This window comes from Cebus imitator, unplaced genomic scaffold (assembly GCF_001604975.1).
Source record: "Cebus imitator isolate Cc_AM_T3 unplaced genomic scaffold, Cebus_imitator-1.0 Scaffold15, whole genome shotgun sequence".
Taxonomy (NCBI): Eukaryota; Metazoa; Chordata; class Mammalia; order Primates; family Cebidae; genus Cebus; species Cebus imitator.
In genome coordinates this window covers 8,741,680-8,753,063 of record NW_016107330.1, presented here as the reverse complement: position 1 = coordinate 8,753,063, position 11,384 = coordinate 8,741,680, and the positions used below count along the sequence as shown (strand labels likewise).

Sequence of the window (11,384 nt, the reverse complement as noted above, 5' to 3'; positions counted from 1 at the left end):
CAGCCTGGGTAACAAGAGCGAAACTCCGTCTCAAAAAAAAAAAAAAAAAAAAGAGAGAGAGCAGGAGATGGTCGGGGGGGTAAAAGAAAACCTCCTCCTCTGAGCTGGCTGAGAGCAGCCCCGCTGCTGGAGACAACTGTTCTTCTGAGACCTACTGTAAAATTTTTTAATTTTACTGTTATTTATTTATTTATTTTTTTGAGACAGGGTCTCACTCTGTCACCCAGGCTGGAGTGCAGTGGCATGATCTTAGCTCACAGCAACCTCTGCTTCCCAGGCTTAAGTGATCCTCCCACCTCAGCCTCCCAAGTAGCTTGGGCCACAGGCACACACCACCACAACCTGCTAACTTTTGTATTTTTTGTAGAGATGGGGTTTTGCCACATTGCCCGTGCTGGTCTTGAACTCCTGGGCTCAAGCAAGCCTCCCAAAGTGCTGATATTACAGGTGTGGACTACGGTGGTACAAGATGGACTTTGAGCAGCTCCTGGGCTGGGTGCTTTCCCTGTTTTATTGTGTTAGTTTTCACAACATCCTCTGGAGGCTGGCAGTGGAAAACCCATTTTACAGATGCAGGTACTGAGGATCAGAGAATTTTTTTTTTCTTTTCCTCTTTCCAGGCAACGCTGAAGGAAAGCATCAGAGAATTTAAGAAAATGTTCTTTGAGTTCAGAGTTCAAAGATGAAGCACAATTGATTAGCGTAGGTGGAAACAGGCTTGGGGGCAAGGCTGATGCTGAGTCCTGACCTCCACTGCCTCAGCATCTCAGCATAGAGGCCTGGAGAGAGTGCTGCATGCAAGGCAGTGAGGCTGGATTCAAGCACCTATTTTTCTTTTTTTCTGAGACAGATTCTCACTCTGTCACCCAAGCTGGAGTGCAGTGGCTTGATCTTGGCTTACTGCAACTTCCGCTTCCTGGGTTCAGGTGATTCTCTTGCCTCAGCCTCACAAGAAGCTGGGATTACAGGCCTGCACCACCATGCCCAAACAATTTTTGTATTTTTAGTAGAGATGGGGTTTTGCCATGTTGGCCAGGCTGGTCTTGAACTCCTGACCTCAAGTGATCCTCTTGCCTTGGCCTCCCACAATACTGGGATTACAGGCATGAACCACTGTGCCTGGCCTCGGATTTAAGCACTTTTAACAAAACAGAAGGTCTTTGGATTTTGCCATGAAGGTCAATTTTGTTGAACTCTCTGAGCCTCAGTTTTCTCGCCTGTAAAATAGGATTGTTGTGAGCATGAGTGAGGAGATGAATGCAAAAGCAGGCAGAGGAGAACAGGGGCCCAGTGAATGCGGTACCCCTGCACGGCCCCCCCAGCCAGCCTTGCCTCTTTTCCTGGGCACTTCCAAGGACAGCTCTGCCCTACCATCACAGAGGGGCCAAGGCCAATGCTGTGGCTTCCATGGTGGTTTCGACAACTCTGTTATTCCAGACGGGACCTAGACTGACATTCTCTTGTAAATATTGATGAAAGCCCCGGATAGAAACAAGAAAACAAAGGACATTTTATTTATGATGGAAAGAGAAAGCAACAGAAAACAAAAATCTACAGGCCCAATAGGAGGGGAGATGTTTAAATAAACCTTGGTACATTCACTCCGTGGAAGACTGTGCAGCTACTGGAATGATGTTTACCCAGGATTTGTAATAACACGGGAACATGCTTATTATAAAATGCTAAGTGCAAAGAGGGAAGAAACTGAATGTATATTTAGCATAATCACATCTAGGCAAGAATCAAGCCAAACAAAAACTTTGCACAGAAGAAAAAGACCAGAGGGACACACACCACAGTAGGGGGTGTCTTCAAGTGACAAAATTGGAAGATTTTTAATCCCTTTGTCTGTTTTTTATTTTTTTCGATAATGGGCATGATTGGCTTAAAGTGGAAGCAACCCAAATTTAATTATTATTATTATTTTTTTCTGAAGAAGAAAGAATTCCTATTGGAAAAGCAGGAAGCCAAGCGACACAGAGGCCACTCTGAGGCTAAAGGCAGGAGGCTAACAGACCCCAGGCTATTAAGCAAAGTCAAGTAGAAATCCGAGACTCTGGCCCCATGAAGTGATCTCAGCTGCACACCTGAGCATGGGGCCTACAACATTCTGGTAATGACACTGGCTGTCACTCCTATATGCCGTCAATGTTGGTGTAATTGAGCTCTTTCCCTTATACCAAAGGCTGAACCAGAATAGCTGGGTCCCTGTCCTTCTTCCTGCATGGAGATGGCACTCCTTAGAAGCCGCCCTGCTCTCCCTGGTGGGCACAGCAAAGTCCTCCTGGCATCAAGGCCAACCTTCTGATTCCCTGAGCCAGTCCTGGTCTGTGCAACTCCCTGATTTCGGTTCAGGTCCCTATTCAAACGTCATTCTATCAGGGAGGCCTGATCACATGACTGCAAAGAGCAGCCCCTTTCCTCCGGCACTGAGGGTCCCACGTCCCTGCCTTGGCTTTCTCCTTAGTGTGTATGCCGCCTAGGTTCTAGATCCTATGTGTTTCTTTTTAAAAGTGTCCATTTTCTGAGTGTTGGACAATGAAAACACATGGACACAGGGAGGGGAACGCCCGCCTGTCGGGGGGTGGGGGGCTAGGGGAGGGATAGCAGGGGGTGGGAGGATTGGGGAGGGATAGCATTAGGAGAAATATCTCATGTAGATGATGGGGTGATGGGTGCAGCCAACCACCATGGCATGGGAATACCTATGTCACAAACCTGCATGTTCTGCACATGTACCCCAGAACTTAAAGTATAATAAATCAATTTTAAAAGTGTCTATTTTCCTTTGCTAGAATGTGAGCTCCAGTAAGGCATGTATCTGCTGCATCTCTAGCATCTAGAACACTGCCTAGCCCAAACATTCTGTAAATGTTTATTTCATGAGTAAATAAATACATCCTGACCATTTTTTTTTTTTGGTGTGTGTACACATGTAGTTCAAGGTTTAAAACTGAGCATAATCTTTCCAGTGAAACAAAAACTTAAAAATAAACAGGAACAAAATTACAATAGAGAATGTCAATTCCAAATCAGATCCTACGGGTTCTGCTGATGCTCCCGTGAGTGGCAGGACTCAAGCCATCATTAGGAGAGAATTTATTTAAAATTGTCATCTGAAACTGCAAGGACCATCATGCCCTCAGGGGGTCTTTCCAAGGTCTCGAGCTACCTTGTTGCAACATGACGGCCCTCACCACATTCTCCCTGAAGCCCAGCTCGAGACCCCCAGACCAGTGACGACAACCACATCAGCTCTAATCGACAGGTAGTGACTGCCTGGGACACTGTGTTGAAATACTTATGAGGCCATTGTGAGAACTTGCCAGGAAAAGATAGGATGACTGATGAATAATTTTGCCAGTGGAACCATGAGAGGTAGATCAGATGGACTGTGTACTCCTCTCAGCCCAGACCCAAATCTCAGCTCCCCCTTTCATTTGAAGACCACATCCACCATCCGTTGGGGTCTGGAACACATGTGGCCACCTTATTCCTGGAATCACTCCCTGGTCTCTAACACAGGTATGCAATGGCCTTTGGAATGTTTTTCCAGAGTAGTCCTTGCTCCTCCTGGGCTTGGCACCTTTCCAGAACTTCACCTCATTTGATTGTTGCCTTGTTGTCTGCCTGGCCCCTCTCTAGAGGTCTGCCTTTGAGGGCTGGATCTGGCTCCACCTGCCCCAGCTCCTATGTGCGGTTCTCCTCCCAAGCAAGTCCTTCCCCCAGTCCAGCAGCACAATGCTAGTGCCTCCTTGGAGTCTTGTCACTGAAGCCATTCTCACCCACCCCACTGGTCCCTTGGAGGTTCATGCCTGACTGTTGACACTGAACTTGAACGTGACCTTGGCTGGGGTCAGGGGTCACTCTCCCCAGGAGGCAGCCATGGTCCCAGCTGACTTTCCCTTCCTAGTCTCTGATTTAGGAGTAAACTCAGCTGCCTACTCTTTCTGGGCCCAGGCCGGGGATGGTGGCCTTCTGTGGTCCAAGCTCTCCTCTCATGTCCACGCCAAGCTCCTTTTCATCCTTTGTTCCAGTCCTGCTTCTTCCAAGAAGACCCACAAGCTGGGCCCCAGCAGCTTCAGGGGACACAAGCTCTAGCTGGGACCACCTGGGAAACTGGGAAAACTTTCTCTTGGGGGCTCTCATTTATCCACAGGGTGGATAGGGACATGAATTGTTCTTCCCATTTTCAAGACAGGGACACTGAGGTCCAAAGCATCCTTATTTTCTCCCTTATCAGGCCCTGCTCTGGTGCACCTCCCATCTCCCCTGGCTTCTGGCTGGGACCAAGAGCATCACTGCCTTCCTGTCTGTGTCTGCGTCTCCCTTAGAGATGGAACAAGGGCTGTGGTAATACACTGGGCCAGGCGCTCCCCCATCCCTCCTGGAAGAACCAGTGCCCTCCTGAGCCTGGGGGTCTCCTTCATTCAGAGTTTAGCAAACCCAATGTGAAAGGAGATTCAGTCTCTGGATGCTTCACTAGAATCTTCTAGTTCCTCGGCTTGGTCACGGACCTGAAATTGTGAATAAGGCACACTGGGTGACCGCACCTGGCACACGGAGGGCAAGTTATGCTGTCACCTGAAATGTTGACTGGTGGTGGCTGCCCCAACTTCCAGACAGGGAGAGGGCTAGAGATCTGGGGATAAGTGCGACGGTCAGTTAACATGGGCAGGGCCAAGGGGCAGGACGGCCCTTGGATCACATAGTTTCTTCCCTTTGCTGAGACTTCCGTGTATCCTTAGCAGACCTGCACCAGAAGATAGCTTAGTACAATGAGTGCTTCTCTTTCTTCCAATAAGGAGAAAAGCAAGGTGGGCTTTGGTAAATTTTCTCACAAGCAAGAGTCCCCTAGGCTGGCCCCAGCTTCAGTTGCTCTACTTTTCATATCAACGCTCCCTCTGGCTAGGCCCCCTGGGGCTCCCTGGGCTCCTTCCTGGTCCTGCCCAAGTCACTTGCCTCCATCTTTCCTACCTGTGTGTCCCAGAGCTTCTGGGAACCCTGGAGGCGGGGTTTGCTGATGTTTAGGAAAGGGCACTGGCGGCTCAGAGAGCCAACCCCTCTCCAGAATAACCAGCTTGAGGGGCTGCTGGGGTCCACTGGCTCCTAGAATTGTGATGCAATGAGGCTATGCCCCCTAAACTTTGGTAGGGTCCTGGTGTATCCCCCCAAGAATTCAGAGTTGAAGCAAGGGCGATCATCCCTGGAGGCATGAATGCCTTCTGCCTTGGAACACCAGCTCCTGGCTGCCTTGTCTGCAGTGGGGCCTCCGCAGCCATGAAGGGTAAGATTCATCTAAGACCCCTCTACCCCCTGCCAGGGGAGGAGTAAAGACTGGAATTCACCTCTTTATGCCACATTCCTGGGCTGCCTGGTTGTCTGGAAATGGCCCCCAGAGGAATGGCTGGCGGTGGAGGCCTGCGGGCCCCAGCTTTGCATGAGGAGCCCAATTGAGGGACTGCTAGACTCTGGTCTGGGGCAAATCGGGGGTGGGCAAGGTCAGGACGGTGGGCAGGAGGGTGCCCTGCGGGGCCGGGAAGCTCTGCAGCTCCTTGGGCATAAACCTGGGCGAGACAGAGTCTGCCAGGAAGCAGAGGGTGCGCCGGCGCCCCACGCAGTAGATGAGGTTGTCCACCACGGCGCACTGGAAGGCGTCCGGGGAAGGCGTCCGGTACGTGGCACACTCGTACCAGAGCCGGGTGCTGACGCTGCAGCGGTACACGCCGATACCCAGGCTGCGGTGGAGGTCGAAGCGGTAGAGGAAGCCGTTGACCGCCACCATCTCGGCCGTGCGCTCCCTGCTGCCCCCGGTGGGGCCGGCCCACCAGCGCTGCTCCTGCGCCGAGAAGCGGAGCAGCAGGAAGCGCAGCGAGCCGCCCGTCACGAAGATCTCCTGGGCGCACGCCGTGGCTGTGTGCGCCAGGGCGAACGTGTCGTTGGGGAGCGGCGGGGCAAAGTCCCAGCGGTCCAGGCGGGGGTCGTAACGCTCCACCGTGTTCAGACACTCCCCGCCGATGGCGTACAGGTGCCCGTCCAGGGCCACCAGCCGGCAGTGCGGCCGGGCCTGGTTCAGCGGGCACACCTCACTCCAGATCCCCGTGAGCGGGTTGTAGCAGAAGACGCGGCTGGAGGGCTGGTGCCCGGGCCCCTGACAGCCGGACACCACGAAGAGATAATTGAAGAGGCTGCAGATGGCACAGCCCCGGGACACGGCCTCGGGGGGCAGGCGAGCCAGCGGGTGCCAGGCGTCCCGCTCGTCGTCATAGCAACACAGGCCGCCACAGTCTTCCTTGGGGCACACATCAGCCACCACCAGGTACTGGCGGCCCCGGAGCCGGCGCTGCAGGATCAGCTCCCTCTCTGCCCCGCTCAGGCCCCGGTGGATGTCCGGGCTGCGCAGCACCTGGAGGTAGTTGTCACTCATCACCTTGTAGGCCGCCTCCTTCAGGGCCTCCAGGTTCTGCCTCTTGGCCAAGGTCAGCACCTCATAGCAATTGCCCAGATCCAGGTGGACCTGTGGGGCTGGAGCAGGGGTGAGCGGGAAGTGGAAGAAATTGGTCCCGGCCACCAGCTGCACATGGGGCTCCCAGCTGCTTCTGCCTGAGCCAGGCAGGGCGCCCAGGTCTGGGCAGTGGGGAGCGGGGAGCTGGGAGCCGTCCGGCTGCAGCTGCAGCTCTGGGTTCTCCGCTATCTGCAGGAGGCTCTCCTTCCGGCTGAAGCCTCCGGTGGAGGATGACGGCCCTGGCTGCGGGGAGGCGGCTCTTTCGGAGACACCCTTTGTGTCACCGGCTTGGCCTCCCGAGACTGCCCCTGTTCCCTGGGAAGCTGGCGGTGGCATAAGGGATGGAAACTCAGTCAGCACTGCTGTCCTGGGAGCCAAGCTGCCCTGGAAGAGGGCCTGAGAGGTCGATTCCACGTAGTAGTCATACACCTTGCCCTTGAGTCTGGGCCCGACCCCATCCACCTTCTGTAAGAAATTCTCCTCCATTCGGACACGGGCTATGGATGAGAAGGTATAGGAGGCGTTGGGGCCTCCCTCCTGCTGATGCAGGGTCAGGTCAACATCAGACACAGCCTGGAGAGCCCCAGCCTCTTCTCTGCTGACCCCCATCACATGAGTGAAGACCCAGCTCTGGTTCATTTCACGGCTGCCTTGCAAGGGAGCCACGTGGTGACCGTGGGGAGGTTCCAGTTGCCCTGGCCCTGGCTGCTCAGGGGGTTCGCTGTCCTGCCATGGAGCAGGCTCACCACACACACAGCTGCCGTGGGCTGCTGCAGTGAGTCCAGCCGGGAAGCTGTTCGGTTCACTGCCCAAGCGGGAGTGATGGGGAGGGTCAGGATTACTGCCAACAGCAGTTCTGGCTTCCTGGCCGTGGCAGCAAGGAGGCACCTGTTCAGAGTCAGAGCCCTGCCCTCCCCACTCCTCACCTGAGCCTTTTCTCTGCAGCTTCCTGGCTGTAGACGTGGCCCCCGTGACCGGGACGCAGGAGCCTCTTGGATTCTCCCAGCTGCAGCCCTGTGGTGCTTCGGCCCCCTTGCTGCTCCTCCTGCGTCTTGGCCCCCTCTGCAGTGCCCCAGGAGAAGCCCCCTGGACAGCAGGCTGCTCTGAGCCCTCTGCTTCCTCCTTGGCTTCTGCCTGGGCATTCCCACCCCACTGCTGGGCTGGGGCAGGCCTCGACTTGTACAGCCTGTAGACCACAGTCACCAGGAGCAGGGCGGCAGCCGACAGCACCACCTTGCCTGTCAGGTGCATATCCAAATGCCAGTCCTGGACCTCTGCTCCTCTGGGGAACATGTTTCTCCAGCCAACCTGGGGCTGAGGAATGTCAAGAATCTGATTAATAATTGCCCAGTAGGGACCGGTTCCTGGGTCCTGCCGAGCAGAGGGGAGGGAGTTCTGGGCTGGCTCTGGCTGGCTGGCCGAGGAGAGGAGTCAGAGCAAAGGCGGCTTTGAGCTGCAGAGGGTGGCTGCTGGGGCCCAGAGCTGGCAGATCCCCGGCTGGCCTCCTCCAATCCTTCCCTGGTGGTGGGGGTCGGGGGTCTGCCCAGGGGCTGAGCTTGTGATCGGCTACCTGAACCAGTGCTGTGACAGCAGCTAGGGGATGTTAGGAGTGTCCAGTAGACACACAAAGAAGGAGGAAGCTCTTAACCAAACAGTCACCTGATGCCAGGAAATGCACGGGGCTGGTTATTCTTTATGTGTGTGCTTTATTTTCTCTTTTGCAAATCTACCGAGCTCAGAGGCTTGGGTGTGGTGAGTCATGAGCAGGTGGAGCTCCGGTAGGCATGGTTGGGGTCATTCTTGTGAGGGCTGCTGGTCCTTGCAGTGGGGTCAGCTTTTTGCTGGCCAAGTGGGGAACACGGTAGTGAAGGCTGGAGCCAGGGCCTGCAGCCAAGCTACCTGACACCGCCCGCGAGTGCCTCTGCCCTCCTTCCCTGCCTGACAAGTTTATTAAGAGAAACCAGCCTTTCTGAGAACAACGGGGAAAGACGTGGCATTAGTCCTCAGATCGGGGTTAGAGGTGGACACATCTTCTCTTTTAAAACCAGACAATCTCCTATGGTGAAAGACTGAGAGAAGACTCCCTTCTCTTAAACCCTGTCACAGTCTCCCCTCCCCCATCACCAGTGCCGTGAGTCCTGGACGCAGATTACCTGGCTCTGCTGCTTACCAACTGTATGACCTCAGGAAAGCGGCCCCACTGCTCTGCTTCATCTGAAAAAGGGATATGACAGCATATGCAACTCATCAGGCTGCGGTAAGAACTAAATGGGCTACAGAAATAAACACTGGGGCAGAGCCCCCCATTGTGAAAGCTTAGTCAATAGAAACTATTCTCCCTTCTCCCTCCTCTTCTTCCTCATGATCGGCACCGTCATCGCTAGTATCAATCGTCATCAGCAGGACCTTCCAAAGCACAAACCTAATCCTAACCCTCCACTGTCCAAGGTCCTCAAAGGGTCCCCAAAGTCCTGTTCAGGGGTCCCAAACTCTTGCTGCCGCGGGGCAGGTCAGGTAAAGTGCACAAGTGAGGACCGCTGTCCACTCCACCCCAGCCGATCGTATCAGGCCGGGTGGCTCAGCACTGCCTCCCCCTCCCACCATTGCAGAGAAGCTTAGAATCCCAGGAGTGACCTCATCACTCTCAATTTGTAAATGTTGGCATCTGATTGGAAAATGAAAATGAAAACCACTCTGCGGGCCACAGGAAATGCATGTGTGGGAGGAATTTGGCACTGAAGGCTTTGACTTTAGGAGACAATCCTGACTCCCTATGCCAGCGTTCACAGCCCTCTATGTGCCATCCTCAGTTTACCCTTCCAAATTCATATCCTGATCACTGCCTAGAAACCCCAGGCTCAGGGTGACTTCTTGGCTGGCAAGGCTGGTAGACACCCCTCCAGCTCACTGGAGTTGGGTGAAAGACTGTGTGAAAGCCTTCCTCCCTGGTGCCTCCACCCGTCCAAGATCCCTGTTTCCTCCTTTGGGTCTCTTGTTCTCAGAGAGAGGCTCCTCTTTTAGCCTTGGCCGCAGCTGCTGCATCGTGAAGTGCGTTGTGTGCAAGATCTGGTCTCCCACTGGATTCCAAGTCCTTGGGGACAGAGTCTGTAGCTGGCTCAGCTGAGGACCCTAAGTCTATGTGGGGTGCTGCAAAATTTGGGACAATAGCCAGCAGGGACTGTCTTTACACTGAGTGACTTGGGCTGGACACTTGGGATGAAGCTCGTCTCGTCTCATGTCATGCTCACAGCCCCTCTGGGGAGAGACACGATTGTTATCCTCATTTGACAGCAGGAGTAACTGGACCTCCAAGATTATGTCAACTGGCTTGTAAATGGGGATGTAAATCCCGGTTTGCGGAGTCCAGAGTTTTACAGACTTGACTTCATCCAACAGATGTGACCTCTTAGGAAGTCAGGTGTCCTCAGCCTGTCCCACTGGTGGCTGGCAAGAAGGGTCCCCTGGATTCCCTTTCTTTCCATCCTGTTCAAAGAGTGCCTATCAAGGGAACATGCACAGGGTTTACAAGAGGTGCTTGTTAGAGATGCGGCTCTCCCCTCCCCTTCCCTCCCCTTCCCTCCCCTCCTATCCCCTCCCCTCCCCTTCCCTCCTCTTCCCTCCCCTTCCTTCCCCTCCCCTCCCCTCTTTCTTTTCTCTCTCTCTTTCTTTTCTTTCTCTTTCTTTTCTTTCTTTCTTTACTCTCTTTGTTTCTTTGTTGCTTTCTTTCTTTTTTTTTAATGGAGTCTCACTCTGTTGTCCAGACTGGAGTACAGTGGCATGACCTTGACTCACTGCAAACTCCATCTCCCGGGTTCAAGCAATTCTCCTGTCTCGGCCTCCTGAGTAGCTGGGACTACAGGTGCATGCCACCACGCCTGGTCAATTTTTGTATTTTTAGTACCAATGGGGTTTCACCATATTGGTCAGGCTGGATTTGAACTCCTGACCTCAGGTGATCCACCTGCCTTGGTTTCCCAAAGTGCTGGGATTACGGTGAGCCACGGTGCCCAGCTGGAGATGCAGATGTCTCAGCTCTGCCTCCTGGATGTCGTGATTCAGTGGGTTGGGTGGGTCCCAGGAAACCTCCATTTGAAACTGTCATCTCAGGAGCTTTCCGTGGGTCTAGGAATAAAAAATAAGTTAGCTTTTCTACTTGTCTGCTGAAAATTCCTGTTCATTCTTGGGTGGTGGGTGAGCAGTTCCTCTCTACATAATCAAGGTGAGTAACAGAACAGAAATGAAGTCCTGGGTGCTTTGTATAAGTAAAGTCATTTAATTTTCCCAGAAATCTGGAGAGGTGGTTATTACCATTGCTCCTATGTTACAGGTGAGGAAACTGAGGCTAAGACAGACAGTGCCAATGGGTTGAGAGTGACAAGTCCTGATTTATAATGTTTCTGGCTGCACAGACCATTGTCTTCATCCAGAAACTAGAGAATGAGGTGTTCAGGGTAATCAAAATGTTTTTCCAGGGGTGAAAAATGCTTTGTTGTGGTTGATGAGGGGTCCCCCAGTTGCCAGGCTACCATTCCATTGGTAGGGGTAGCTGTACCTTGGAGAAGGGGAGACATCTGAAATGCTCCCTTGGTGAGATGCGACCTCTCATTGTCCTCTCAGATGCCACCAAGTTAGAAGGTTCTCAGCCCCTGCGACTGCCGCTTCCCACCTGATAAAGTCTCCATCGTATCCCAGAGCTCTGTCTGTGGCTCCCGCTTAAACCCTTCAGTCAAACAATCAGCACTTCCATTTGAAAAGCTCCTGGGTGCCGGATGTGCCGGAACCAGCCTTGTGTGGGGAGGTGGGGGGATCACTGAGAGCAGAAGACAGTCCCAGCCGCAGGGGAACTGATGTCCCTGGTCCAGAAGACTGGGCATAAGCC

The 11,384-nt window shown here is 53.5% G+C and overlaps 1 protein-coding gene across 1 annotated transcript; it reads right to left on the bottom strand.

The window, feature by feature from the left end:
* Window positions 1-3,084: 3,084 nt before the first annotated feature.
* KLHDC7A (kelch domain containing 7A) lies at window positions 3,085-8,041 on the bottom strand. The gene has a single exon (XM_017505751.2). It carries the CDS (start codon window positions 7,796-7,798, stop codon window positions 5,465-5,467), a length of 2,334 nt encoding a protein of 777 aa, XP_017361240.1. The 5' UTR covers window positions 7,799-8,041; the 3' UTR covers window positions 3,085-5,464.
* Between the last annotated feature and the right edge of the window lie 3,343 nt (window positions 8,042-11,384).